At 33.7% G+C, this 23,839-nt stretch overlaps 2 protein-coding genes and 1 long non-coding RNA gene across 4 annotated transcripts; 2 read left to right on the top strand and 1 right to left on the bottom strand.

The window, feature by feature from the left end:
* Positions 1-1,512: 1,512 nt before the first annotated feature.
* On the bottom strand, positions 1,513-10,113 carry LOC123699771 (60S ribosomal protein L35a). The gene is made up of 4 exons (XM_045646794.1): positions 10,038-10,113; positions 9,597-9,820; positions 2,696-2,926; positions 1,513-1,572 (listed from the first exon to the last, which is right to left on the bottom strand). The coding sequence occupies exons 2-4, from the start codon at positions 9,816-9,818 to the stop codon at positions 1,549-1,551; spliced, it is 477 nt and encodes a 158-aa protein (XP_045502750.1). The 5' UTR covers positions 9,819-9,820; positions 10,038-10,113; the 3' UTR covers positions 1,513-1,548.
* A 1,517-nt stretch (positions 10,114-11,630) lies between these two features.
* Positions 11,631-21,169, top strand: LOC123699758 (dnaJ homolog subfamily C member 3). Of its 2 annotated transcripts, XM_045646783.1 has the most exons (12): positions 11,631-11,833; positions 11,944-12,057; positions 13,109-13,203; positions 13,484-13,588; positions 14,848-15,048; positions 15,310-15,435; positions 15,811-16,035; positions 16,676-16,793; positions 17,508-17,640; positions 18,094-18,223; positions 19,508-19,670; positions 19,735-21,169. In XM_045646783.1, exons 1-11 carry the CDS (start codon positions 11,755-11,757, stop codon positions 19,652-19,654), a joined length of 1,473 nt encoding a protein of 490 aa, XP_045502739.1. In that variant the 5' UTR covers positions 11,631-11,754; the 3' UTR covers positions 19,655-19,670; positions 19,735-21,169. The 2 variants fall into 2 exon arrangements, with proteins under 2 accessions (XP_045502739.1, XP_045502734.1); XM_045646778.1 differs by having other exon boundaries at positions 19,508-21,169.
* Positions 21,170-21,235: 66 nt separating this feature from the next.
* On the top strand, positions 21,236-23,839 carry LOC123699779. Its single transcript, XR_006752563.1, has 4 exons — positions 21,236-21,879; positions 22,174-22,376; positions 22,736-22,865; positions 23,198-23,839. It is a non-coding gene; the product is annotated as an uncharacterized LOC123699779 (long non-coding RNA).

The raw sequence follows: 23,839 nt of genomic DNA on the forward strand, positions 1-23,839 counted from the left end.
CGCGGTCACAGCTTCAAGCCATCGGTCTCAACTGCTTGAAGCGGTCCGTGTACGGCCGCCCTTATAGCTACTGGCAATAATTCTACTCCTGTCATACACTAAAGTTATCGAGTTGTGCATTTCTGATATAAATCTAAATAAATAATTAATAATAACTTACTAGTTTAGTTACTATTTTTGAGTAAATACTTTAATCTTCCCGTGACCACGCTCGAGCTCGCTTCCAAGTGTGCGAAACGTCGGGAAAATAATATGAATAAATCGCGTTTAAAATCCGTTAAAAATCTTTAAATTTTAAATACTTTAGGAAAATAGTAAATACCCACCTTTAAATTATGTTACTCCGAATCATAAATTACATAGCTTGGCTGATAGTTATCAAACAAATGACTGCGTGTTACGATTGCGCCTAATGGCATAATAAATGAAATAACAACAATTTTGCTCAATCACTGGGAATCATCATTGTCTATTTTGTTGTAGGGGAAATACCAAAACCAGTTCACAAATTAGAATAATTACCTGGTATACCTACATAGATAATTATTAAATTTATAGAATAAGGCTGAAGACAAAATTAAAGAAGATGGAATCTAGTATGATCTTTTGGCGCGATTGAGAAAAATAATGAGTGAATTTTTACGATGCGCGCGCACACCGACACCTAAATTTAACAGCATGAAGTTAGTTCTAGGTGGTATAAAAATTGATAAGTTCTATGTTCAAGCCATGTTCAAGCATAGTTGTAAATTCTAGTATTTTTTTCTATACGCCAAAGAAGTATAACTTCTAACCCGTGTACATAAGTACTTACACACACTCTTTTTTTGGCAAAATAATTTATTATTTTTCTTTTTAACTAAAACACATTCAAATTTACAACAAATTGGCTGCAGGTAAGTATAACAATCATAGAGATGGGTGCCTACTACACAGTACAGGTATATAATATAAAATATTGACGGTCATAGTCTAACTATTTATTATGTAATTAACACGAGAAAGTAATAAGAACAAGTGATAACTGCGTTAAAAACAACCGACTTCAAACTTGCACTTGCAACATTTACAAATACAGACAAAAATGCTCATAAAATAAAAACTACTGGGCCTATCCGAATAAAATTTTTATGGGACCAATTCGACACCATCCCGCATCGAACAAAAAAAGAATCACGTATGTAAATCGGTTCAGAAACCTCGGAGTAATCGGTGTACATACATAAAAAAATTGATAAGCTCCTCCTTTTTTTGAAGTCGGTTAAAAAATATAAATAGATTAGTTGCTAATTAATTAATTAATTAATATTAATTGCAGCAGACTTTTGGTGGCAGTGTTTATTTTTATCAATTTATTACCTATACATAATCAGCCTTCATAATACTGTTTCATCTAATTAACAAGAGAGTTGTATTTTTGTAATCCCTACTTCTATCTATCAACTAAATGCTACTCATAATTATCAACTATTTCATGCTCAAAATTACGATTTCATTGAATAAAACGAAATATTTTGGATTTTATATTTTATTCTTACATTAAGGTGTTTAAATCCTTGATGGATACATCATCTGAAACAAAGAAAACATACAGTTAGTACATTTAATATATCAGAAGAAACTTTTAAAATATTGCAATAATATCAGTTGGATTTTGTCCACATTCAATTCAGGTTTCAAATGTCTAAGCATCATTTAGAAGAATAGTATAGAATAGTAAGTACTATGTTATTTAGAGAAAATCCTTATTCATATGAAATATTTCATTAAGCTAACTATTGGACTAGTAAAGATAATTCTAACACTGAATATATACTGTAAATATGGATTTATTACTGAAATAGTGGCTAGATTTTGGCATTGGTTCAAATGAAAGTTAAATATCTAAGTGTCTATTTCCACAAATCAATCTATAGGGAATGCTTGCTTGTTTGATATTAACCAAGGAAATTCATTTGGATAAGCCACTTTTCAATAGTAACACAATAATAATTAATGGGGGCAAATATTTATAAGAATATTATTGAATATAATGTACTACTTCCAATTAAGAATATTCACTGTACAATATTAATATGAATTATATATCAATCTAGTATTCTCTTCAGTAGTTTATTATTGTCTTTAATTGAGCAGATCTTACATTTACTTGTTGGATTTTTTTAGATAACTAGCTTACCGCCCGCGGCTTCGCCCGCTTTCTCTAAAACGATTTGAGATTTAAACTATCCTATCTCTCAAGTTGGATAGAACTGCACATGGTGTGCGAATTTTATTATAATCGGTTAAGTGGTTTAGGAGTCCATTGAGGACAAACATTGTGACACGAGATTTATATATATTAAGATATGTTGTAAGAACTTTTAAATACATCTGTATACATAATGAAATCAAATCAAATATATTTTTATTTTCTTAAAAAAAAAAACGTTACAGATTTTGACCAAAATTCACTTAAATTGACTGAATTATCAATATTTGTTATCATTTATTCAAATGAACTTGATAAACCATTGATTGATTTAGATTACCAATTTTAAAGATTCATAAACAGAATATGAAATTCATAACATGACACTGTATTTTTTATAGTTATTACTTATACACAAGACAGAGCTAAAATGTGAACCTACTAATCAACTCGCACAGACCTCTACACTAACTTGTTTCAAATTTCACAATAAATAAAACTCACCACACGTATCCTATGTCCCATAGCTTGCGCGGGCAGGTTGGACTTGAAGCGGGCTCGCACACTGCCAGAGTTACCGTGCGGGCGCGTCACCTTGCCCCAGATCGCACGCAGCTTCGTCTTGATGCCACGGGGACCTCCGCGAATGGGGGTGCGCTTCTTCGCCTTGTATACATACACGCACTTCTTGCCTGCGTAGAAGATCGCATCGTCGCGCGATCGGGCACCTTCAATCTGAAAATTGTTATGGTTGAATGTAGTTTTGTAATGTCTTTGGGATTATTTTATGTAATGGGAAGGTAATCAGTAAGATTTTGTCCACATTGGGGTTCAGGTTTCAAATGTCTAAGCATCATTTAGTGTAGTTATGTTATTATACATTTTTGGTTGCGGTTCCGGTGATCGTATTGTAAACACGTACGCGAAATTTGCTCCGTTAATATTAATTAATAATATTGTACACTGCGAAAGAAAAACTTGCTACACCACAAGTTCGTCCAAATTAGTGATCAAACTATAATTGCAGAAAGTGAACAGTGCAAAATTTACATCTGTTTCATCAATAAATCTCAACTTTACGATCAAATATCATAACCTAAAAACTAATTATCACCATCATAAAGTGCTACCAACCTAACGGATAACCGTTAAACCTGTCAAGTGTCAATTGTCAGGTGTCAACCAAAGTGACAGCAAACATACAACTCAGTGTTGCCAGTAACAGATTACAATTTCCACTCAGTACTGGATATTTACCACAACAAAAAAACAAAAAAATGGAAAAAAGTATGGAGTTGCTCTGGTCAAGATTAGACGCGAAATTAAATCAACAAGTCACGCTTATAACTGAATCAGTAACGCAAAACGTTATGTTTGCTATAGATGAGAGAATCAAAACCATAACCGAAGAAAATATTGAACTTAAATCTAAAATATCAAAGTTGGAGTTAAAATTAAATGCAATCGAAAAGGATAAAAGGAAATGTAACTTAGTATTTTTTGGAATTGACGAATTTGGCAAATCGGAAGCAGAACTCGTGGACTACATTAAAGAAACTATTATTGATTCAGGAACGCATCTAGACAGCCAGGAGATAAGTAACATTTATAGAATTGGGAAAAGAATTAATAATAAAAATCGCCCCATTGTGGTTACAGTAACATCCACATGGAAGAAACATCTAATTTTGAAAAATAAAGCTAGACTTCCGCAAGGTATATATGTAAAGGAAGATTTCTCGAAAGAAACTTTGGAAAAACGGAAGTTACTACAACCACAGGTGGAGGAAGAAAGAAAGAAGGGAAACATAGCCTTTATAAAATATGATAAATTAATAGTGAAGAAACCATTGGACCAAGCAAGAGACAAGAGGAAAAGGGAAGCCTCGGGCTCTCCTAAATCGATTCAGAAGAAATTAAACACAAAAGTCACAGCATATACAACGGCTACAAAATCTAAAGGAGTTGTGAAAGAAAACATAATGAAACCAACTATCCTTAACTTCATGGAACGACCTAGGTCAGCTTCACTCTCAGAAATCCCAAAAAACTTGTAACGACCACCGGCACCTGGAATCAAACCCAATATCACACAACTTTATGCAAAACAACTACTGAAGAACACACCCCAAGCCGGTTGGTCACCGTGGGGGAAGACGACCACTACCTTCCAACGAAGAACACTAAGAACACTAAAAATAAAGAAAAACCAAAAAATATTTATATAGCCACTTTTAATACACTTTCATTAAGGACACCAGAAAAACTTACGGAACTTGAACTAGCTTTAGAAGATATTAAATGGGACATTTTAGGACTGAGCGAAGTAAGACGATTAGGAAACCAAATAGAAGAACACGATAAATATATTCTGTACTATATAGGTGAAACAAAGGGGTTACATGGAGTGGGGTTCATGGTAAGAAAGCATCTTAAAAAACAAATCCTAGAGTTCAAAGGCATATCCGAAAGAATCGCCGTACTTAATATACACATTGAGGGATACAAAAATAGCTGGACTATAATACAGATATACGCACCAACAGAAGCAGCAGAAGAAACAGCTAAAGATGAATTCTATAGTCAACTTTCAGATACACTACAGAGGGCTCATAAAAATACTATTGTAATGGGAGATTTTAATGGCAAAATAGGAAAACAGAATGAAGGCGAAGAGCATGTAGTTGGAAAGTATAGCACAGGCAAGAGAAGTGAGAACGGTAAAAGACTTGTAACCTTAGCTCTCGAAAACAACCTAACTATTATGAATAGTATTTTTATGAAGAAGCCAACCAAAAAATGGACCTGGATATCACCAGACGGAACCTATCGAAATGAAATAGATTTTATAATAACCAATCAACCTAAATCATTCAAAAACGTAAACGTTATAAATAACTTTAACTTTAACAGCAACCACCGTATGGTCAGAGCAAGTTTATTCAACAAACAACCTAGGAAACGACGAAAATACCTGAAAAATAACCCAACAACAATGTTCGCACTTCCAAGGAATACACCATTCAAAGAAATAGATACGATGCAGGAACTTTACAACTCGGAAATAAATGAGATTTATAAAATAAATAAAATAAAAAATAAGGAAAGAATTAAGAAAAACCCACTTACCTCACAGACCATTGATCTTATTCAGAAAAGGAAACTACTACTTAGAAATAGAAGAGACAAAGCCACATTAAAAGAAATAAATAACTTGAGCAAAGAAATTAACCGTAAAATTAAACAAGATAAAGCTGACAGAAGATTTGAACGTATAAAACACCACATATCGAAAACAGGAGGCATAAACAAGGCATTACGAGAACTGAAAGAGGAAAAGGTTTGGATTCCAAAAATGAAAAACAAATTAAACAAACAAGTTACAAGAAGACAACCAATCCTCAAGATTGCTACAGACTTTTATCGCACTCTATACTCTACCAAAGACATTCAATTAGATAGCAACTCAAGCCTCGAAGACTGTACAGAAGATATCCCAGAAATTCTCGAAAGCGAAGTCCAACAAGCAGTAAAATCCCAGAAAAATGATAAAGCACCAGGATTAGACAACATCACTAATGAAATGATGAAAGCTACATTACCGGAAACGTCAAAAAGACTAACTAAGCTCTTCAATACCATGCTGAACACTGAATTCATCCCCATACAGTGGACAACAACTACCATTACTCTCATTCACAAAAAAGGAGACAGATCTGAAATAGGTAACTATCGCCCAATTAGCCTGATGTCGAACGTATATAAAGTTTTCTCAAAAATACTGCTTAACCGTATCACTAAAAAGCTCGACGAAGAACAACCGAGGGAACAGGCAGGGTTTAGAGCAGGATACTCTACAGCGGATCATATTCATGTGGTGAAACAGTTGATCGAGAAAAGCCATGAATACAACTATCGACTTTACATGGCATTTGTAGACTACAACAAGGCATTTGATTCACTGGAACACCGATCTATATGGGAAGCTTTGAAGAATCAAGGAATAAACAATAAATACATAAGGATCATAAAGAATATATACAAAAATAGCACAGGCAGAGTAAAATTGGAAACCGAAGGTGAAGTATTCCCTATAAATCGAGGCGTGAGACAGGGAGACCCACTCTCACCAAAACTTTTTTCCTCAGTATTAGAGGGAATCTTTAGAAAATTAGACTGGGATAACTTCGGCATAAACATTAATGGAACAAATTTGAATCATCTCAGATTTGCTGATGATATAATACTGATAACAGATAACCCTGGAAACCTTCAAACCATGCTTCTTCAACTGGCAAAAGAAAGCAAAAAAGTGGGACTATCAATTAACTATGGAAAAACCAAAATTATAGCAAATAGAGTGCGAATCCCAATTAAAATAGAAGATAAGTTAATCGAATATGTCAATTCTTATATTTATTTAGGCCAAATAATAGCTTTCACCGACCAAATGGAACATGAAATTGAGAGACGGGTTGCTCATTCTTGGAAGAGATACTGGTCGCTGAAAGAAATATTTAAAAATACACAATATAATATCACAATTAAAAGAAGACTATTCAATACCTGCATTTTGCCAATATTAACCTATGGTTGCCAAACTTGGGCTAAAACAAAAAAACATGACACAAAATTGGTAACATGCCAAAGAGCAATGGAGAGGAGCATAATGGGTTATACAAAAAAACATAGAAAAAGAGCTGTAGACATAAGAAATATAACGAAAATAGAAGATGTTGTGAAAAAGACAAAGGTTCTTAAATGGAGGTGGGTAGGGCATATGCTCAGAGAAAAGGGAAACCGATGGACAAGGGTAATTACTGAATGGACTCCCAGAGTAGATGCTAATAGAAAAAGAGGAAGACAACGAAAAAGGTGGTCAGATGAAATAAGGAGAGTGGCGGGGCCGCTATGGTTACGGAAGGCGAAAGAACGTGGCGAGTGGAAGAAGTTGGAAGAGGCCTTTGTGTCACAAGGACACGCCAACACCCACAATGCAATTTAATTTTAGTTTTAAGTAAAAATGTAACCTGAAATATTGGCAATAAAGGCTATAAATAAATAAATAAATAAACATTTTTGTTTAAATACTCCATTTCGTATTATATTTGTAACTGGAAAAATATGTTGATATAATAAAACAATAAAATAAATTAAATTATAATTTCAACAAATCATCAATTCATAAAAGCATACATGAAACAACAATACAAAATTAATAAATAAACTTTCAAGGATTTATGTACAGGAATATTGATATACTTCTTATTTCAGACATGTAATCATGTAATCTCTCACCCACTATAATTGTATAAACTTAAGCAACATGATTTGTTTTGAAAGTGATAATACAGAAATAATTAAATATTTTAATGTGTTTTAATTCAACATTCCGAGATTTATATGAACCACTAGCTGGCGTGGCTCCGCTTCTGTTGTTCTTAGAGTGATGATATATAGCATATAGCCCTCCTCAATGAACGGGCTATCTAACACCGAAAGAATTTTTCAAATTGGACCAGTAGTTCCTGAGATTAGCGCGTACAAACAAACAAACAAGCAAACTCTTCAGCTTTATAATATTAGTACAGATTTGTTATTGTACCAAGTAATGGTTATCATAAGTAGTACTTTGCATTGTTATTTTAGACTAAAAATAAAAATGAAGTTTAATCATAGACTGCTGTTATTTTTATGTCTTTTTTGTTTATTAAATAAATAAAAACATACAGTGATACTCATAAAGTGAGTTTACTTTATTATTAAAATCTAATAATAGCTAATAATCCAATAATGACCCCAAAAGCGTGTGGAGATTGAGTATAAGCACAAAGTTTATTTTTTAATTAATTATTATTAGACAAACACTAAACAATAACTAAACCAATGCTATGGGAGACTGAATCAATTGTGGTTTAGAGAACAATTGGGGTTGGCTTTAGAAACTTGCGGCACGAATTTTGGCGTGATTTTAATTTTTTTCGATCGATAATAATGCCCCGACACATGCATTAGCGGCTTTTCGTGCGGAAACTTGTAATTACAGAGAAATCTTAATTTTAATTTTTGAGGTTATATGTTCAAAATTGTTTGAGTTGCATTGACAAAGCTACCTACAAGAATTGTGTTTGAAAGAGATAACAAATGTCAAAATGTACATTAAAAACCATAGTTCCTTCATAGTTCATTCAAAAGCATGTTGCTGAGGGACAACAATTCATATGGATTATTGGCGAGTAGTATATGATTGGGGCAACATGGGTATGTTTTTAAAAAAGTTAATCACTCAGACCCAGACAACCCATTTGCATTTGTTGCCCCTGATGGGACTCATACTCAAAGAATTGAGTCCCAGTGGGGTGTTGTATAGAGATTTTTTAAACTATAACCACCCAAACTTCGATGATATTATTAAAGAATATAATATGTGGAGACGCTGATTGGAAAAAAATAAAATTGATCCATTCATTGCCCTTGTAAATTGTATCAAACATGTATAATTATTAAAAAATGTTTTTTTTATTGTATGTACATTGCACACAAATTGTTAGTAACAGAACTGAATCTGTCCACCCCGACTCCACGTGGTACTTGTCTGTCATACACTAGAGTGTATTAAAAAAGTCGGAGGCGCGGAGGAGCGTGGCGCCCGCGTGTGCTGAGGAGCAGGCAGAGTCAAGCGAGCCGGAGTGGCTGAGGCTGGTCGCCAAAGGCGACCAAAAAGCCGAAGCTACGAAGGCGAGTGAAGACTCCTGCCTGCAACGAGGTACACGGGGGCAAGCGCCACGTTCTGCAGCGCCGGAGCAGTCAAGAAAGCCCATAATCTTCAGTATATTTCTAACTACATTTCACTACATAGTACAAAACAAAGTCACTTTTTCTGTCCTTATTTGCCTATGTCCCTTTGTATGCTTAAATCTTTAAAACTATGCAACGGATTATGATGCGGTTTTTTTTAATAGATAGAGTGATTCAAGAGGAAGGTTTTAGTATATAATTTATTAGGTTTTAGACAAAGCGGGCGAAGCCGCGGGCGGTAAGCTAGTATAAATATAAATTCAAAAAAAAAATAGAAGGGGGGGTTTCCGCACCCCCCCACTTCACAGGGGGTCTCCCCTTACCTCCCCCCTCCCTTTCCCTCCCCTACCCCCCCTTAATTCGTGCCGCAAATTTCTAAAGAAATACCAACAATTGCTAAATATCTCATGATTTATATCAATTTGAGGTTATAATTATACATAATAATCCTGTAACTTCATAAGCGTGAAATATACTACCTACTGTAAAAGATCTATTCTAACCTATACTCCACAGAAATTTTACTTTATAGTCCATAATAAAAAGCTCATAACCCGTAATGTTTTTGTTTAATTTTATAAGATCTTTGAAGGACTCATAAACATACCTTTAGGAGTGCGGTATTCTCGTGTTGGTTTCTGAGACCACGTTTGTATCCAGTGAACACAGCCTTAGCATACAGTCTGCCGTGACGAGGTTTGGAGGCCTTGCGTACAGGCTTCTGGGATTCTACTGGAGGCGCCGGCGCGGCATCTTTTGGGGCCTTCTCTTTTGGGGCCTTGGTTTTAGGCGCTTTGGCCTTTGGTGCTGTGGACGGCGCGTCAGCCATTCCTTAAAAATATGAACACCTAAATAAGTACACTGTCAGTTGCGATAGGTTATGTTGACATCCCAACTTTTAATCTTAATTTATCTTTTTATCTTATATCAATCGTATGTAATAATAGGATCACAGAAACTGAAATAGGATTGCTCTATACAAATAAAGCTATATTTTTCGATACAATATCTATTTTATTTCAAAATTCACAAATATTTTAACACTAACCGGACACTTGTTTTTGAAGTGAAAGAAAGAAGGTGTTGCCAGTTTTTAATATTTGTCCACTTTAGTAGGAAGGCACGTTTGACAAACTACCATAACTACCATTCACCGATAAAACTTTTTTGTTTAATTCAGAGCTTTTGTTTATAATTTTTTAAAATCGATTTCGAGGCGGGATTCTCTCTTTCATAAATAGCAATTCCCGATCCCAGTGCAGTGAGGACGGATAGTACCCGCGTTGGTGTATGACATTGAAGTTTCACATCTGAGATAGGTATGTACTTGGAACACGCGCCTTATAATTCTTTATAAATTTATATTTATTAAGCATTTGAATACTATAAAATTTAATATGAAATTCAGATTTACACGAATATTTTGTGCAGTATAAACTAAGATTTGCTATTTCCGCACTGCGGAATAAAATTTTGATCAGTCGAGCAACGGCGGTTTTGAGAAAATCTGTCCATTTTAACACGCTTTTATTAGCTACACCTGAATGTTTGTATGGAACTGACTCCTTAAGAGTCGATTTTGGCCTTATTTCGGCCCACTTTAAATGCACAGATTCAATTCAAACTTTGAATGTACACTTATCAAGGATCGATAAGTCGATAACAATACAATAATTTCATATAAAGAGTGTAAGCTCGTTTTTTGAAGTGAAACTTCTTTAGGCGCGTTGAGAGTAAAATTTCAACGTCGTGTCATGGCAAAATCGCAATCGCAATGGAGTAAGGCGACGATTTTGGTTTCTCTGAATCTTGCCAAAAAAGTTTCTAATTCTCACAAGGAAGTTACTTTTCTCACGTGTGCTGTGCGTAAGTATTACTTATGTACAATTCTGATTGCGGAATTTAATACCTAATCGAAATACCGCTTTATCATTGAAAAAGAAAAACAATATTCCGACTTAGGTATAAAACCGATTCCAAACAATTTCATAGCAGGTAAAATTGAGTCCTTGGTAGATAGCAACACGCTGCAACGCGGGTAATTTGTGATACTATTCACATGCCACCAAATTGAATTCTCTAATTATTATTATTACGTGTTTGTTTAACGTTATGTATACCATAACAGTAATTTGGGAACTTCCCAAAATGAAAGTTTTTAGTGAAGAAAAGTTAAAAAATCATAATTATTCGAAGTAGAAAATCAGATAACATACATGGCGAATATTTTGATTGCCCACGATGTGAGGATCCTAAAAAAAATGTGAGGTTTTGGACCAACCAATAATACTTGAATTTAAAGTTAATTTTTTAACGAAGTATACGTAGTTTGGTTCTTCTATAATCTTTATTTTGTACCAAAATTGTATAAATTATCGAATATGGCAATAATCATTATGAGCGTTCCATTTTACTGTTTTTACGTTCCGTTCTGATTTTATTTTTATAAAAATAATTTTGATATAGTGTTTTTTTTAAACAATTCATAAAAATAAAATAAGCTTGTTTCACAACTTTATAAATAAAATCTACAGCCAAATTTTATCTCGGTAATAATTAATTTTATATGAACGAAGACGACAGCGTCCGTCTTTATTATCTGTTTATTTTCCGTCAGTGTCTGATTTGGACCAATGAAATCAGACCACGAAAAGATACGAACTACGAAGGAAAGATGGACTGTGGCTATGTCAAATAATTAGTGTTATTATTACAAGAATTGCTTTAATTTGTGTTAAGGTTGCTCTAATAATTTATACAAAATAATGGACATCTTAGTTAATATTAACTGGAACAAAATCACGCCATGTCTCGTTTTATTACTATCAGATTTAGTGTTAAAGTGTGAGTATGAAATAAATAGACTACTATTTTAGTTATTTTTAAACTTCTTGGTTGTTTTTAAATACTTTGAATGAAACGGTGCAGTGTTTTTGACGGGAAATTGTTAATAGTTTCAGAGTGCACGTCGACACAAGCTGAAGTAAACAAACATTTGGAATTAGGACGAGATTTTCTAAGTCGTGGTCAGCTTTCTGATGCACTCACACATTATCATGCAGCTGTTGGTAAGTGTAACAGATAACAGTATTCTCTAGAAATATTTAATTTGGTACCTGTAAAAAATATAATTATTTTATCTCAGTATATATGAATATCTCAGTAGGTACTTAATAAACAGTAAATTTTGTAATACCCAAGTTCTTATTTTAAAAATTCAAAATTTTACTCTTGCATGGCAATGAAAAGGAAATAAATAATTTTATAAATGGATTAACTCATATGAAGCACATTATCATAAAACAATAAAATAAGTTTAATTTCTGTATACACAATTCATATTGCTGTATACTTTTTGTCTCCATCTTATCAGCTATAAATTCTTATCTTTGTTCAATAGTATACTAAATCTAAATACTAAATAAAGGCATGCAAATGTAATTATGGAAAATAAAAACTTATGATTATAATTATTTCCTTTTTTTGTTTTCATGTGTATTGCCATAGTTCATTAACTAAAAAATAAATGACTCACAAGCACGCTCACAAGTTAATTTTCAGTTATTTATTTTTAAATTAACAATTATTGTATTATTGAAAATCTTTTAATGATGTCACAGGCTCAAAGAAATTACCCACATATTTTATGCAACTTCTGTTTACACCCACTCATAATAGTTATGTATTACTAATACTATTTAACATTATGACATATCAACTATGTTGGAAAGTATATGTGCGAGTGGTGAAGATCATACATTGACCAGTGGTTTGTATGCAGAAGTTTAATAGTGTTTGGGATATGCATGGTTAAGATTTATTTAATTGATATCTTCATACTCAATATTAAAAATGAATTTCCATAATTTTTATTTATTTTTGTATATTATTTTACGAATGCGAGCAATGTCCCACATAATAAATTGAGATATGCTTTAACATTCATGCTGAACATAATATAAATATAGTTATTCCTTGCAAACAATTTAAATATTTTTTTTAAACTACAAGTGTGTTCAGAGTAGTAAATTTATCCTCAATAACAATCAAACTCAAATGTATGTTGTAGAATCAGAAAAAAAGTAAAATGAATATAAAACAATAAATATCTTATTCCAGAGGGGGACCCACACAACTACCTCACATATTTTAAGCGCGGTACCGTCTATTATGCACTTGGTAAAGCCAAGTTTGCGTTACAAGACTTTACTAAGGTGAGACATCTTTGAAGAACTGCTTTTTTGTTTCTTTGTACTTAAATTTATTTTCTAAACAAAACAAACTAACTACATATGTTATTTTGTTTAGTAAAAATATTTAAATAGGAAAAGTAAACTATTTGTATTTAACACATGCACAAACTATGCTGATGATTTTTAATTGACATTCTGCCTTTTTTATGAATTATATGTACATACATTATTTGAATTTAGTTTTTGAAATTATAAGCTGATAGAGAAAAAACAGAGATTTATATAAAGGAAATGATTTCAGGTTTTAGAACTAAAGCCAGACTTCACTCAAGCGAGAGTGCATCGGGCGCAGGTATACCTCAAGTTGGCACAATATGTGCAAGCCAAAGATGACTTCCTACAAGTGGTATGTACACTCTTTTATATAGTTTTAATATATTTAAATTTTATTTCTATGTAGGAATACGCAGTATAGATAAATCAATTAGATAAGACTTGGTGAAGTTCATGCAAATAACATCTTCAATTTTTTTTAATTTTTTCATCATAATTTGTTAAAATGATAAAAATTGTATTTAATTTTTATTCAGAAATAAATCATAATATTACGGTACTTATAAATATTTTTATAATTTCAATAAACATTTTATTACATTACACTAATGTGTGAAATGCCATGCTCACCGTAACATAGATAACAAAAAGTTGATACAGCTGTGAGCTGTGACCAATGTAACGATTTGTTACATTTTGAGATAACACACTTGTCAACCATTTATATACAGTTTGATAAGTTTATTTGAGAGAAAAACTAAAGCAGGTTAATTTACTGTAATGTAATGAGTTTTTTAATTAGGTACAATAATTAAGGAATTTAAACATATCCATAATAAATACTCTAATTAGTATGAAATATTGTTTATTTGCCTATTTGTTAATGCTGAATGGATTCGGATGAATTATTTTTGTAGATTTCGAGGAACCGGAATGAAGTCCTTTTTAGTGTGAAACTTGACTGTCTATAAAATTAACTTTTTTTATCAAATTTGTAATCTGACCATCTTTTTTGGAACATTAAGCAATTTTTCAACAAATAAATATTAAAATGTTGAGTTTTTATTAGTAATAGCATTATTTGAATATTTTTTAACATTGATAGTAAAATAGCTAGTCAATGAGCGACAAAAAAAACCTCCTTTTGTAAATGCGACGTGACTTTCATTCATGCAAATAAGGTTACTTTTTTTGCTGTTTTTTGACCAGCTAGCATAGGTTGTAGTCTGGGTAGGTTGTTTTTAATGATTGAATATCATCAGGGATATTATGTCTATATGACAAAGGATGTATTTTATTTTTATTAATACCTCAGGTGAGGCTAAGGTCGTAAACCGCTGCGAATTTTTACCGCAATATCTTATGAATGGAAGAAATTAATGTAGTCAGACGCACTGGTGGTTTTTTCGCTTTTGATTTTAAAGCCGCATTGTTGCAAAATGACCAGTAGGAAAAGGCCGCGATTTATCGTCAAAATTTGTAGTTCATAAAGCATAGATAGCCTTATTTTTAATGCGGCTTTAATCTTTACCATGCCATGATATATAAATAAAGAAAAGAAAGAAATATATCTGGAGTCGAGACAAGTGTTGAGTTGTATCTGCGTTGCAGACGTACGAAGACCCGTACAACGAGGACGCGGCGGTGCAGTACCACCGCATGGACGAGCTGGCGGAGGAGCTGCGGCTGGCGGAGGCCTACTACCGCGGGGCCGACGTGCGCAGCGCCGCCGAGCTCGCCACGCGCCTGCTGGAGGCTTCGCCCTGGTCCGCGCACCTGCGCCAGCTGCGGGCCGAGTGCTACATCGCGATGGTGAGTTGCTATGGCAACAGGTTGGGGAATTGTATTGCATTTTTTATGTTTTGTCAAAACCAATTGGTCCTTCGAGTCTATCGTATTACTTTTCCATCGAAATTCGAATCGAATTAGATTTCTCTATAAAACTTATTTGTCCATATAAAACATGTTCATGCATTTATTTATTTTTAAAACAGCCATTTCCTTTTATTAGCTTTCGTACATAAAACCGTTGATATTCTTTCTCTCCTATAACTAAGACATGAGATGTTGCAGAACGACCTGTTCTCTGCGGTGTCGGACATCCGCTCGGTGAACCGCCTGCAGCAGGACTCGACGGCGGGCTACCAGCGCCTCGCCACGCTGCTCTACCAGCTCGGACATGTTAACGATGCGCTTAAGGTGTGTACACGTGATTGTTCATATTTTTCATGTTGTTTAATATTATGTATTTGATTATATATTTTAGATTTTTTTCATGGTAAATGGGGAGGTTGGGTGGAATTGGATGAAATTTTATTGATTTAGAATTATACAAAATTTTTACTATACCATATAGAAAATCAAATCAGTTAAAACTATATTATACTCTCACAAGTAATTTTGTAAGTTAATTATTTGTCAAAAAAATTCAGACAATCCTGTTCATGTCAAATGAGAACAAGTTGCATAAAAATATAAATCAACCAATCTACTATACAATTTTTTACAAAAAATCCACTCAAATAGCCAACATACACACTTATTTAATATCTTAACTTAAAATACCACCCACAGGAGATCCGCGAGTGCCTGAAACTCGATCCAGAACACAAGCAATGCTTCCCGCTATACAAAAAACTGAAAAAGGTGGACAAACTAGTGGAGCAGTGTGAAAGTGCGAGCGCAGCCGGGGACTTCGCGGGCTGCGTGCGAGCTGCCGGCCAGCTGCTGAAGGCTGAGACTGAAGTGTCCTTGGTTGTGTTCGAGGCCAGGAAGTGGCTGTGCACTTGTGCTAATAAGGTATGCGATGATTTTTAATATAAAAATTTGTGATTTTTTGAATTGAAACTTCTTTAGGCGCGTTGAGAGTAAAAGTTCAAGGTCGCGTCATATCAATATTGTCTCGTTATAGAGAAAGGCTAAGTTTTGGTATCTTTGAATCTTGCTAAATATAATTTATTTCTGACACGTGTGCTCGGCACTCACGCTCTTTTTTTATTAGAGGGTAGTTTAAAGTTAAATTATATTAATTCGTTTTTCTAGGAAAATGAATCTAAAATCCTTTTATCAAGGTTCCGCTATCAGGGTGTTGCTATTATAATCTAGATTAACTCGTCACATCACAAATAATTTTCAATGAAATAAATTTGCTTTATGAAATGATATTATAAGTAACAACATATTTAGTTATTTTGTTATTTATTTTTTATTATAATAGTTAAACATTCGATGCATCGTTTTCATCAAAATTTTGTAACTTTTGATGAAGAATATGTCGGAAAGCATGCGTATTGCCGATCACTTTCGTTTTTACCCCGCATCAAAATAATTGAATTTTTTCAAATTAAACAAATTCGTAAAACCGATGAAACTTGTTGTTTCTTTATTCTACATCGTATTGCATGAACAATTAACTAAATACTGAATACACACATTGCAGGACGAGCAGCACACCGAAGCGCTAGTGCACTGTAACGCGGCGCTCGCCATACAACGAGACGCGCGGTTGTTGTGCGATAAAGCTGATGTACTGATCGCGCTGGAGATGTATGAGGATGGTGAGTGCATATTAATATTCTAAGTCCTAAGTTCCAAATTATATCGGCTTTATTATGCTCAAGCTGAAAAATGATGTGGAATGTCGCCTGACCGCCCGGATATGCAATTATATTTACAGAGATCAAGTTTTTAAAGAGCAAGGAATAAAATCACTCAATCTGTGAGAATGATTTTTTTCTTTTTAACGGCCTTCGACGATTGGCAGAGATAATATGTATTAGTAACTGGGTTGTTTTCATGAATAGCAAACTTCGAACATTTGTAACCTTCATCATCATCAGCCCATATACGTTCCCACTGCTGGGACACGGGCCTCCTATGAGGGTACAGGCCATAATCCACCACGCTGGCCAAGTGCGTGTTGGCGGATGACACATGTCGTCGAACTTTTAATTCTTCGACATGTCGGTTTCCTCACGATGTTTTCCTTCACCGTTCGAGCAGTGGTGATGTTACATTACAACATGCGCAGATAAATTGAAAAATCAATTTATTTCCTGCGCGCTCGCCTGGTCTCGAACCCCGGACTTATCGATTCAAAGTCCGAGGTCTCACCACTGAGCCACCACTGCTCTAACCTTAATTGTACATAATATTGATCGTTTCATGACTATTACAGTTTTGTAACCTTCCGACACAGTAATTTCAGCAGTGCCCAATATATTTTCCTTCGATCTCCTAACATGTTACAATAACTAAACTTTTGATTGCAGCGGCGCGCACGTTTAGAGAAGCGTTAGAGTTAGAAGAGGGTCTGCAGCGAGCTAAAGAGGGACTGAACAAAGCACAACGCATGCAGAAACTCGCCGAACAGCGGGACTACTACAAGATACTTGGTGTTAAACGGTAATATACATCAACTCAAACATATTTTATTTATTCAATTATTAGACTTCTTTTAGAAGCACTTCATCGTCATTACATATTTTAACATCTACCACCGATTCGGGAAGCAGTATCTATGAAGAGGAACCGGCAAGAAACTCCATAGTTGCTCATTTAAAATCATGTCAATATTACAATTTAATTATCTCACTACATAATATGTATATCATAATATGCCAAAGAACTGTACTGTGGTTCTTACCCACACATAATCGCAAATCTGCGTATGCTCGCGTAATTATATGCTTATATTATATAAAACTGCTCGAACCAAGCATGAAGTGACAATAGTATTTTTATTCTCCTTTTTATAAAAGACGCATTTTAAAGGTATTTATTATTTCCACACTGCACAGAGAAAAGCATAAGTAAAATCAATAACTTCCATATAAATATAACAAATTATTCCACCAGGTCAGCGAGCAAGCAAGAGATCACGAAAGCGTACCGGAAAGCAGCACAAAAGTGGCATCCAGATAACTTCCACGGAGATGATAAGAAAGTAGCGGAGAAGAAGTTTATAGATATAGCTGCTGCTAAGGAGGTGAGTGTGTGCTTTTTGTTACTTTGTGTGTGTGTATATTTTAGTATGAGATATGTATGTGGAAAAAAAATAGGCAAAAATTCGGATGCCGAAAATGTTACCATAATGCTTTTTACCTTAGATTAAGGATTGGTCTCCGCGCGCGCGCTACGACTAGATACCGCTCCACCTAAAAACAATAGCTCCGTGAGTGCGGCAACTCAGTTCTGTAGTGTGTGTAAGGCAATTTGTAAGGACGCTAGGTGACGCTAGTGTGTGTGAAGAATTGTACTGCCAGCTACATAAATTTTACCCCATAAATGGGAAATGGGCTATCTTGGAAAGAAGTTTGAAAAATATTTTTATTTCATTTTGGCCTTGCCGGGAATCGAACCCATGAACATGTGACTCAAATCCACTTGCGATGCCACTATACTATCACAAAGGTTTTTTAAAAGTAAAAAAGCGGTAATAAAAAAATAACATATATTATATGAGTCAGTTAAACAAGGTTAAACAGAAATAAATTATTGTTATTATCATTTTTTTATAATATGCGTTAGTAATAGTATTGAAAAAAAAACATTATGAATAAAATAAATTCAAATGAAAAGTGTGTTTTTGGGATATGCAGTACGGCAACACTAAATGGCGTCGTATTTTCGTAAACAAAGTTTTCAAAGTACAGGTGAAATATCGAATAATACGATTATTTCTGATGGAACGTGATCCCAGTGTCTTTCTTATTATTTGTTGTATTTTTTTTAAACAGTTTTATGGCACAAACAGGCATTTTACTTCAGGTTTTGTCCAAAATCTTTAGAAACTATCGGTACGCCCTCTCCACACAATGCTTGTGGACACGACTGGCTCGGGTACGCCGATTTCGGCGTACTTTTAGTTGCCGCATTTTTCGAGTACGCCGGCGGTATCTAGTCGTAGCGCGCGGAGACCAATCCTTAATCTAAGGCTTTTTACATTCTCGACGCAATTTTATGGTTGGCAACGCACCGTACCGTATCATCCGGGCTTATATATATTTCTATAATATCCGCATTGCCGGTAGTTTGATATGCGCGCAACTAGGCTTGTGCACACAATTAAGAAAGAGTTAGTTTATATTTTTATGTCGTTGTGTAATATATTATGTAGACTTATTTACTATTTATAAGTGTCCACTAGTCGTAAAATCTCTTATAAGTACTTTTTCAATCAATCTCAATAAAGGAAAAGCATTTCAATTCGTGTAAATGTTGAAAGTTGACGATTACTGTGTAGTTGCTTATAATGTATGTATGTGTGCAGGTGCTGACGGACCCCGAGAAGCGCGCGCAGTTCGACGCGGGCGTGGACCCGCTGGACCCCGAGGGCGGCCGCCAGCCCGCGCACCACAACCCCTTCCACCACTTCCAGCACGGCTCGCCCTTCCAGTTCAAGTTCCACTTCAACTGACCCACCAACTCTTCCGCTTCAACTGGGGACTATGCAGCTCAAGTTCCGCTTCAACTGGGGACTATGCAGCTCAAGTTCCACTTCAACTGGGGACTATGCAGCTCAAGTTCCACTTAACCTGGGGACTAAGCAAATCAAGTTCCACTTTAACTGGGGATTATACAGCTCAAGTTCCACTTAACCTGGGGACTAAGCAAATCAAGTTCCACTTTAACTGGGGGCTATGCAGCTCAAGTTCCACTTATATCGGTCCAGTTATTCAAGTTCCATTTCATATGAGGAGCATCCAGCACAAGTTCCACTTCAATTAAACATCGATCGGATCGAACAGGACAATACTATCGCGTTCAAATTCGAAAAAAAGAACAACAATTTTGTATGATTATTATTTATTACCATCGATTATTGATGTAAATACCATGACTTTCTGATATAAATGCAATCACTTGTCAACATTTTTACCGTCGTTTTTGATATTAATACGATCGACCGTTATGTTTACGTCAAAACCATCACTTTTTGATGTTTATTGCCAACAAGAAATCAAATAAAAATCGCAATCATCATCATTGTTGAAGGGAACCAATAAAAATACTTAAATAAACAATGCAAGAAAATACAATAGATTTAAATAGTAAACTAATAGTCATATTTATACAAAACTTCGGAGATTTTGTAAGTCCGTAACACAACGCTTTAAGCCCATGCATAGTGAAATATTACAAAACGTAGATACCGATATAATAAATAATATAATAGTAAAAAATAATACATCACTTGAATGCTTCAAAATATTAGAAATCATTTGGTTTTTACTAAAGTGTTAAATGCTTACCATTTTAATTTTAAATTCATCGCTCATTAAAATTATATAAATAAATTATTCGAGATACTAAGACAATAATAAGTAACAAAAGTTACTTTAAATACTTTATAGATAGCTTCCATAAAGACGGTATATCTAGTCCACTACACCTGCTTCTAATTAATATATAGAATCTATTTTTTATATTTCTTATAGTATGTGAAATTATTTGCAAGCCGTATATTGTGTAAATTGAAATATAAATTATTTTAGGCGATAATTTCAAGCTTCTCAGAAAATTTTAATGATAAAATTATGAATTTTAGAGCTAAAAATGTATCGTCAAAAATAATTTGTTTCGCCAATTCTATAGAAAAAAAGGTATATTTATTTATATCAATATAATATTATATTCAATCATTTCATAAGAATTATCCGTACATATAAAAAAAGGAAAAAACTATAATTATAGTTTCCGATTTTAAGTTTTTCGCGCAATACATTCTCTAAGTACAAAAAAAAAGAAAATAAATCATGCATTATCATAACGCTCTTTATTATTTGTTTGTGTAAAATTAACACTAATTTTTGAACTCTTCACGGAGCATTATTGGCGGCGCTTCTAACTGCCATTGTTGTGAATTCTCCTAACAAATTACGTAAAAATGACTTTTAGGTATAAACCGTTTTATAAAACGAAGAGATAAAATTATAATAAAAACGAGAGAGTCACGTCGAGTTGATAGACTGCGATAGACTGCACCAGGGGGGTGAAACTTAGAGTATGGTACATTATACAAGGAAACTAGCGACATCTATTGACTGTTCGGCAGCACTATTTAATTAACTTTTTCCTCAGAAGATGGCAGAACGTAAAATTTTTATGCAAAAAGAATAGAATGGCTATAAAAATAACTAAAATCATTTTATTTAGAACAAAATTCAATTGCTTTTATAAATATATAATCTATTCGATGAAACGATTTTTAAGTGCTATATACAGCGGAAAATGAAACGTTTTCTCTCATAAGTGTCAGTACCAGTGTTGCCGTTCTAAGAACGTTGTCTCAATCTAGGGAATTTAGGGGAACGTTTGGGGGATAAACAAATTCAGGGTACGTCTAGCTACGTTTTGAAAATAGCAGAAAGTATCAAATCAGCCATACTGGTCGATTTGATACTGATTCTGAAAGAAACGATGTGCCCAACAATTTTTTTTTCGTTTTCGATTTTGTTAGTTTTGCTAGTGACTTTTAATTTTGGAAAAAGGCAACCCTGTCCAATGCGAGATATGACAGGTCACAGGATAATCCGTTTGTTTTCTGAAATTTGAATTATTCTTGATTTCTTGAGTTTGTTGTTAATTTTAAAATGGCTTCTAGGAGGAAGGTGTATTGTGTTTTTGGATGTAGTGAAATGGGTAAGTTTTCTCAAAATTATATTTTATTTATAATGAACTGATGCTACCAGTAGGTACGTATCCCTTATTGTTTGTTTCGGTCATGGCCGCAGAACATCTTTGTTTGCATATAACCATATATTATCACTATTTTACAAAAATTATAAAAATTTTAAATATTTGAGTATTACATATTTAATTATAAGTATATTTATTATTTGAATATATTAGGTATATAAAAATAATTAAATATGGAGAACACAACGTTTATTGCGTATTTCTGTACTGTAAAGGTTGTTTTTTATGTATTTACAGGAGCAATTATGCATCGTTTCCCTCACCCTTCAAGACGACGAGTTGTTTGCTATCGGGATGTCAATTGTTGGTGAATGACTAAAAGATCTTGAGCCTGACATGATCTAAAGAAACAAGAGAGACTGTGATTACCATTTCAAGCCTGAGCACAAAGTTTCAGGTCACCGATTACTCCATTTATCTGTTCCATCAATCTACTAGTGGTGAGTTTGAATATTACCTATAGTTAGTACTTTATTTATCAAATTAAAATTAATCATTATCTTAGGTAGGATTATTATATATAATATACAGGATTTATACCACACTATTTTTAGTTAGGGAACTGGTACTTATTTCTACTGGTAAAACACTACTAAGCTTTTAGTAACAGAGTCCTCAGTGGTAGACTAACTAGCTTGATGAGCCAGTCAATGCTCTACCACTATTCTTTAGTTTCTTCAACCAGTTTTCATTCCAAAAAAGCTCAACTGCAAGCTTATTGTAAAAAAATAAATAAAATGATACATTCTGTAATTTTATCTTTCGTAATTTTTGACTTTGCTACTAATAATATTTACAGGTATATTTCATTCTGCGAGTATAGCAGTTTACATGGAACATAACTATTCTCCGCCAAGGATGTGGCCTTATGAGACAAGGGCAAATGAAGATAATGATGTCCCCATTAAATCAGCAAATTTTAGATAAAGGTATAATAATTACTATTTTTTTTACTGCTCTTTTCACCTAAATGGGCAGAAGCAATTATGTAACATATCAAAATATAAGATACTTAAAATCTCATTCAAAATATCTGGTGAGTGATAAGTTGGTCCTAAGATACATCCAATTTGGGGGGTTATATGTTCAACATTTGTATTAATCTACATTTACTGTGCTGGGTGGGTTTATTCTGAAGTAACTCTGTAACTTGGTATTATAAAGTAAAGCAGAAATTTAGACACAACATCACTTGTCTCTCAAATGTACTGATTTCATTTGTAAAAAAATATCTTTAATAAAGTTTTTATTTTCTTTATAGGTCGCACAAAACATTGTGATGAATACTTAGTAAAAAAATATAAAGTCCCAAATTGAACAGAAAAATTGAAGTTAAAGAAAAGTATGGCTAAAGAGAGAAGTTTTAAATTGCCAATGCCGAAAATTAGTTGCTGGTCAGGCATTTCATAAAGTCACAGCAAAAATGTCAGAAGCTGGAATTTTTTTTACTGGAATACAATTTAAACAAGCTCTGAAAATACCTAAAGGAAGACGTTATACCGCTGAAGAAAAAGTGTTGGCCTTGACTTTGTTATTTTATTTGTTATGTTTGTGTTATTATACTGCTTAACCAAATACATATATAATATATAAATAATCTTAAGCTACTAGAATGCTAGTTATATAGTGTGGAAAAAAATGAATAAACTCCCAATTAATTTAAAAGCGTTTTTCTTTACCTGGCCCAATTATCTTTAGATTTTCAAATGTGTCAAGTGATTTGTTTTGTTGTTATCTTTTTTATCACCTGGAAATGTTTAGCTTTAAGTCCAGCCACCAATTTATTACGCAACTAGATTTTTTTATATGCATTGTGTAATTGTGTAATTGTGCTACCTGATTTGGCTCCACTTTTCGGCTTCATTTTATTTTATTTTACTCTTTCATTTGTTGTCATTGTACT

This window comes from Colias croceus, chromosome 2 (assembly GCF_905220415.1).
Source record: "Colias croceus chromosome 2, ilColCroc2.1".
In the NCBI taxonomy this organism is placed as follows: domain Eukaryota; kingdom Metazoa; phylum Arthropoda; class Insecta; order Lepidoptera; family Pieridae; genus Colias; species Colias croceus.